Raw genomic sequence first — 7801 nt, 5'->3', positions numbered from 1 at the left:
CCACACCACAGCAGTGGGCAACGAGCTTAAAGCCCCTGATGGCTCTGGGCGCTGACTCTCACCAGTGGCTATGGATGAAGTCACAGGCGATTTTCAGCCAGCGCTGGTAGTTTTAATTCTTAATTCATTATTGACTAGAAAATTTTTGCAAAACCAGTCACGTGATCAACCAGTCACTTGATTACTGTTACAATGCTCTTTACCATGGGAGCGTTCTTGCTTGAGAGATGGAGCTCAAGTATCAGACAATGACTATAAATCAACATGTTGTTGTGTTGGTGGTGTACTATAGAGTCAGAAGTGACCCACAGCTGACCCTCCAGCAGGTTTTCGGAGGCAGTCACACGGGAGGAGATTGCCCATCTTTCTCCTGTGGAGCAGCTGGTGGCTTCAAACCACATGCCTTTGTGATTGCAGTGCAGCTTCTTGACATTAGACCACTAGAGCTCCCTATATCGAACCCTCAATACTGCAGAGAATACAGGATACAAGGAAAAGAAAGAAAACTAGAAAAAGACATTTTCTAGAAAGACATTTGTTGAGACAAAATATAGCATTGCCTCGCACCTCAAGCACTTTATGGATGCCTGAAGAAATCATGGCCTTCATATGCAACAGTGGACTCCCCCACCATGGTCACAAAGCCTTGCTCTGTTCCATCTTTCTGAATTGTTCTTACATATGACATACAGCTCTCAAGAAATCATGCTAACCGGGAATTCCTTTTTTTTTAAAGAAATTCCATTTTTTCTTGTCTATCTAGTTCTCTCACAACTTTGAACATTAAGTTTCCTGAAGAAAAAGCAGGTGTCATACTTGCATGAAAGTAGCCACCACATCTATTCCAGAGATATCAAAGCCCCAAACTCAAGACACTGGTAAGAGGTGCTACAGGGCCTGTCCAAGGCAATGCACACAGTGTATGTTCACAGTTCTGAATGCTGCAAACCAATTTATTTTGTTTATAGAAAAATATCTCTACACACACACAATCTCCAAAGCCATCTTTATTAGCATTAACTACTACCAAAGTCACATTACATTAATCACTAACACAGTCTTTCCGTACTCATTTTAAAGGAAACGTTTTTTTCAGAACCAAACATCCATTGCCTTCAACTCAATTCTTATTCTTAGAATCCTACAGGACAGACTAGAACTGCCTCATGGGTTTCCAAGGCTATTAATCTTTACAGAAGCAAACAATCACATATTTTTTCTGGAGTGCTTAGTGGATTTGAACTGAAGACTTTTAGTCAGTAGCTGAGTGTCTTAACCACTGTGCTTCCAGGGTTCCTAATGTTTCCCTGACATGTCAGCCATATTATTAGATGCCATCAACTTAGCTCAACTAGTAGCAACTACCGACAACGAAGGACCCCTGTCTGATCCTGCGCCATCCTCACAATCTCTATCAGGCATACAGTTATACCGGTCTTACCTTCAGTTCCTCCCACAGCTTTCTTCTCATTTCTAGAGTTTGCTTCTTAATTTCTTTTTCTCTATGTTGTTTCTTCATCAGTATTTTATCAAGCCTCTTCATCTTCTGAATAGCATTTTGAAGTTTAAAGTCTAATTCTTTTAATTTGGGTTCATCTAAATTGTGTTGAAAGAAAGAAAGGTTAATGTTTAATAAAACTATAAACTTGCTTTGTATTTACTACTTGGTCTTTGAGTCAACCAACATTTACATCCGATGGTAATAACTGTTAGTGTTAGCAGTCTTGATTTAGGCAGGGAGGCTTCCATGTGTATTTCCTCATACAATTATCTAAAAACCTTGTGAAATGGCCATTCTATAGATTTTAAGGTTGAAATAACTGTGATCTTTCAAATACTTAATGAGTATATAGCATTGATATGAGTGGTAGCAAAGCTATAAATATTAGAATCCAGAAGTAGGTCTCTATGATTTTAAAACTGAAGAAGTTTGTTTTCCATCATTTAGCTATATCTTCTATACCTGTAACTAATGAAAAAGAAGCAAAATAGAGACTTTACTCTCAAGCTGCTTCAGACTAGCCAGAAAAGAAGGCATGTATATTAATAGGGGGTGGATATTGAAACAACATACAGAAACAAACTCAAAACAATTACTACATCTAGTTATATGCCTTTTTCCCTATACCTTTCCCATTTGTTGTAATCAGTGTTGTTGTTATTGTTATCATCAAGTTGTCTACCACTACCAACAGATCGACACTTTGTCATAGTCTGTGCCATCAGGATCTCCAACATTCTGACTCTTTTTTTTTTTCTTTTATTGGAAAAAACATATTGGGGGTACAAGGAGGTGAGTGTTGGGGGCAGAAGGGTGAGGATGGGCCAGGATGCAGTTGCAGAGCTGCACAGTTTGGTCGGTGGGGGGAGCAGGTGAAGGAAATGATGAGGGTCCAGTGGGGACCAGATGCTACAGAGGAATGACAAGCATTTTCCAATGGTAATTAAGCCAACTGTCTTATTGATTTGGGAATTGGATGCCGACTCTCTGGCTTCTTCATGCTGAACAGGGGCGTAGATGTAAAGGGGGAAGGGAGGACGCTTTATCTCCTTACTGGTGATCTTGGGTTAAAGCTGCTGGCCTTCTTATTATGTTAGAAGATATTTTCCTGTCATTTGCTCCCCTCTGGACTGCAAAGTGTTTTCCCAGGTGGGTCCAGTGTGGATGGCTGGTTGAGCCCAGAGGCTGCATCCTCCTTTGCTTCCTTAGCTGTCAGTTGTATTTCCTTTTTGTCACTGGCACTGGGTTTAGGGTCAATTCTGGAGTAAAACTCAGTGTTAAGGTTACCTATAGGAAAGGGAGCAAACCTAGAGAGGACAAACTTGTGAATTACAAACAGAAGGGCTTTGAGGGTGTTGCTTTCAGGTTTACTGGGGGGGAGGGTGGCAGAAGGTGGCCTAGGTAACATTCTCTGGATACCCTAGGCATTCTTTTTTTTCCCCCTTCCCCACCCAGGGATCAGATGGCACAATCTGGGGACTGAGGAACACACCCTGAGGTCCATGATGGCTCATCCCGAGCCGGGGGCCGAGGGCAGCCTGCCCAGGCAGAGGTCCGCAATGGCTCGCCCCGAGCCGGGGCTGAGGGCAACATTCTGACTCTTACAGTCAACATGTTAATCCATTCACTGAAGATTGTCCTTTTCTTTGCTGACCTCTACTTTTCCCAGCATGATGTGTTTTTCCAAGGACTGGTCCCTCTTAACAATATGCCCAGAGGATGTGAGACTAAGTTTCACTATCCTAGCCTCTAAGAAGCACTTTACTTGAGCTTTCTCCAAGATACACTTTCTTTTGGTAGTCCATGATATATTAAAAACTGTTCTCCAACACCACAATTCAAAGGCATCAATTCTTCTGTGTTCCTAATCAATTGTCCAACTTTATGAAGGATACCAAAGTTGGGTGAGGCATAGCTTAGTCTTTAAACGGATGTCCTTGTTCTTTAGCACTTCAGAGGGGTCCTTCAGAGCAGATGTATACAATGCAAAATGTCTTTGATTTCCTGACTGCTGCTTCCATGGGTGTTGATTGTGGATCCAAGTAAAATTAAATCATCAACAACTTCAATACTTCCTCCATCTTTCATGATGTTGTGTATAGGTTTAGTGGTGAGAGTTTTTGTTTTGTTTTCTTGATGATGTGATGTAATCTATATTGAAAGCTGCATTCTCTTATCTACTTAAGTTAGTGCTTCAAGTCTACTTTCTGTAAGCAAAGTTCTGTTGTCTGCACAACACAGGCTGCTGATGGCTCTCCTCCAGTCTTTTTTTTCTTTTTACAGATTTTATGATTTCTTTTCCGTTTTAAAAATTTGTTTGTATTCTTCCTCCAGTCTTAAGGTCACATTCTTCTTCATATAATCCAGCTTCTTGAATGCTTTACTCAGCAAACAGATTGAATAAGACACGGAGAAATGACACTCTAACATACCCTTTTCCTGATTTTAAACCATGTGGTGTTTCCTTGTTCTGTCTGAACAATTGCTTTTGGTCTACATCAACATTTCTTATGAGCACAGTTAATTGTTCTAAGATTCCCATTCTTCTCAGTAGTAGCCATAATTTGTATAAAATCTATACAGTCAAATACCTCTCCATACTCAATAAAAAACAAGTAAATATCTTTCTGTTATTCTCTACTTTCAATCAAGATTCCTAGAAAATCAGCAACAATATCCCTCCCTGTGCCATGATAAGGCATGGATTTTCTTCTGAATCCAGTTTGAATTTCTGGCAGTTCTCTATTGATGTACTGTTCCAGCCATTTCAAAACAATCTTTAGTAATATTTTTCTTGCATGTGATATTAATGATGTGGTGGTAGTAGTTGTTGTTAGGTGCTGCCAAATCAAGTATGACTCATAGTGACCGTACGAACAGCAAACTAAACCCTGCCCTATCCTGTGTCATCCTTGTCACCTCTAACACACTATTGCTCATTGCTGAAGTCATCATGTCACTGTAACCATCAAGACAGCTTTCACGCTTGTATATACAACTGTTGCTGCTGTTGTTGTTACGTCAACTCACTAGAATTGCTTTAGGTGTATTTCCTATTTTGCTACATTATTTGTTTAAAAAGTGAGTCATTTCTTTCTTCATCAGAGACATTCTTGAGTTACACTGGCTTTTTTCCCCTGCCATTACATTGGTAGTTAAGAATGTGATGACTGCTATCCACCTTGGGGCCATGATCCTGATACCAGAAGCTTGCCTTTTCATACCTGCTACTATTTCCATACCCTCAGTGCAAATGTTAACACTGTGGGTAAGAAAAGACTTGTGGAGCTCCTGAAAGGGTCTCAGGGACTCCTGCAAGGTACTTCCGGCCACATTTTGAGAAATGCTCTTCTGATTCAAGGACTAACGTAGTAACCATGGAGGAGTAGGCAAAGGGATTGGGAAAGTCTTCTTTTTAAAAATCCAAATGTTATTAAAATAAAGTAGAATTATCTCTAAAAGGGTATATACAATTTACAAGACACATTTAATTGTGCAATTTTAGCCATCAAAAAAGATCAATAAATCATGCCACAACATACAGAATAATCTCTTCTTCTTCTTAATGCAAAATGATTTAACAATTGTATTACATAAGCAGAGTTAAGGCTGTTGTACATAGTCGCTATGAGTCACAAGCGGCTCGACGGCACATAACAACAACAAGAAGTGCATTCAAGGTCCTTAATGTGGTTCCCAGGGGTTCGGTGGCTTAGTGGTTTAAGAGTTGTGCTGCCATCCACCAGCTGCTCCACGGAAAAAAATTGAGCAACCTCCTCCTGTGAGATTTACTGCCTCTCAAAACTCACCAGAGGGGGGAGCTATGCATTGTTTCTGACTCGAAGGTGCATAACATCAGTAATATGGCTGCAAATAAAAATTGGTGGTTGTTTGCTCATAAAATGCATTTGTTTTCATTATTTTTGGAGAGTTCTTTTTCTATTTGTTTATTATTTCTACATATATATTAATAACCACACCTGATACCAAGATTTTAAATATTGCGTCTGTTCTCAGTATTAAGGGTGCTCTGGTAGCTTAGTTGTTGGAGAGGCTCCTCGCCAGTAGTTCAAGTCCCCCTGTGGTTCCATAGGAAATAGGAAATCTCCTCCTGTGTTATTTGCAGCTTCCAACTCAACAGCAGTAAATTGAAATGATTCGGTATTAGCTAATCATCTAGTGACTGTCTTACCTGAACACCCAGGGATTGTCTGATGTTGAGCAAAGAGGAGATCTTCATCTGACCCCTCCTCTGCCAATTTTATCGTCTCAAAGTAGTCGCCCTCTTTGTCCTCATGGCGGTTTCTACTTGCTAGTGTGTTTCTACTTTCCGCTGTGCTTTCTGTGTGGCCCTCTTTGTCAGAGTTCAACTTGATTGTAGTATCAACCTAAAGGCAATTTGCAAGGGAATAGTTTCCAAATAATAATATATTGATCAAAACTGAATTTCTAGAATCTATCAATGCCAACAGAAGTATATGTGGGCGCATACACATATACATAGACACAATACTGAAAAGCTAATGTTCTTAACTAATACAACTACACAATTTAATAACATTTCACCAAAGACATATGCACCTCTAACATTCTAGTCTTTGCTTCCAGCAATAATGGAGAAGCCCAGTACTCTGTTCTAGAGAAAACTTATCGGCAAGCACTGGAGGTGGGACCACAACTGATATTTTCATGGTCCTTCTCCCTGAGCTTAAGCTTGAATGGAAGGACTACCGCTTTGCCATCCAATAAATCTAATAGTTTGTCACATGTGGCTGTGCAGCAGCTGATAAGTGGTTAGTCTGAAATGAGCTGTGCTTCTAATGACAGTCTGCAAATCAGAATCATGCACTTTGGTAATGCATTTGCTTTCAATGTCTCTGTTTCATTTTGAGTTCCACTTGAATTTGTAGCAAAGTTCATTTTGAAGACAACAGCTTGGTACAGCTGTGCTTTTCTAAGACAGACTATAAAATGGCATTCATAATCAGGCCAGGAAAAAAAATAAATATATTTCGAGGCCCTGAAGATAGTATATGGCAGTAAAGCTACAATAAAAGTGAACATAGCAGAGAGAGATCAAAACTCAGGGAGAGGGGGGCCAGCCACTTCTCAGAGGAGCGTCTTTCCCCTCCAGAGGGGCACAGGATTTTCTGTACTAGCCTTTTAGGGCTCCAATCATGGGAGGATTTTATGTTCTTCCTGCACTCACATGCTTAATTCCAACACTATAACCTGGGCTTCCTCATGAATCTCTAAGGCAGAAGATAGCTGGTGCTGTGAATTAAGGCTGCCAGGGACTCAGGACTACAAGAGCACTTCTGTTTTCCTGAATTAGGACATAAACTCCAGTAGGATCACTGGTATAAAAATGGATAATTATGACTCACATGTATACAATAATCACTACTGACCACATGCTGTGCTGAGCATTTTATACACACTGCTCACTCACTCTCACAATGGGCCTGTTCACACCTTACGGTCATATAAGTATCATTGTTCTGACTTGTAGTGGCCCTATATTATGGACTGAATTGTGAACCTCCTCAAATACAGGTCAACTTGGTTTGCAGCCTATATCATATGATCTTTATCTAAACCATTTTTCAAAAGCATGCAATCTTTTTAACAAGTTTACATGGTGACACATTAGAATACAAAATTTTTTATGGGAACAAAAAGATATAAGTCCCAATAAAGTACAACTATGAATAAATAAGCCACAAAGAAAGAGAAGAGAGATGGAAAGAAATACAGCAAAAGCCAAGAAAACTATGAGTGGTCCCTGAGCACATCCTCTAAAGAAAAAGCTTCAAATTGGATATTAGCAACAGTCTTGGTTTCATCTATTGCTGAGAGGCCAAAACCAGGAATTTAAATTCTTTCTCATCGGTTAATTACCTTAAATGACCCTGGTTCTGGAGAAAGAACCTCTAAAGCAGCATTTGAACTTCTGCTCCCAGGACGTGTCCTTGAGTTTGAGGCTGGTTTTGAAATTCTATCTAGGTTTCCCTTTATAATATCCATTGATATCCTGCAAACAAAATAATAACACTAATAATCTTCTTAAAAAGCAAATTACACTACTTCATTTAGCAATGTTTTGTCTTCTGTTCCAGGCACTAATCTTAACCTGTTAGGAGTAAATGAATTATGTATTCAGATTACTCAAGGCCTACAAATAATGTAACTAGTATTTGTATGAAGAGTGACTAGATAAATAATAAATGATTATATATCAAAAAAAGCAAGTTATAGCACAGATGTTTAAATGTTTCATTTGTTAATGTTAATATTAAT

General features: G+C 39.5%; 1 protein-coding gene across 1 annotated transcript in view; it reads right to left on the bottom strand.

Annotated features, from left to right (window-relative positions):
- FSIP1 (fibrous sheath interacting protein 1) overlaps nt 1-7528 on the bottom strand; it is a 186668-nt gene extending 179140 nt beyond the window's left edge. Inside the window, exons 1-3 of the mRNA XM_006883029.1 lie at nt 7403-7528; nt 5694-5889; nt 1442-1596 (exon numbers count right to left, since the gene is read on the bottom strand). Coding sequence (XP_006883091.1) covers nt 1442-1596; nt 5694-5889; nt 7403-7528 — 477 coding nt within the window. The remainder of the gene's footprint in view (nt 1-1441; nt 1597-5693; nt 5890-7402) is intronic.
- Nucleotides 7529-7801: the final 273 nt, after the last annotated feature.

Source organism: Elephantulus edwardii, unplaced genomic scaffold (genome assembly GCF_000299155.1).
Source record: "Elephantulus edwardii isolate Elephantulus edwardi_28Jun2011 unplaced genomic scaffold, EleEdw1.0 scaffold00026, whole genome shotgun sequence".
NCBI classification, from domain to species: domain Eukaryota; kingdom Metazoa; phylum Chordata; class Mammalia; order Macroscelidea; family Macroscelididae; genus Elephantulus; species Elephantulus edwardii.
Note: the sequence above shows the minus strand (reverse complement) of the source record. Positions and strands in the feature narration are given on the sequence as shown.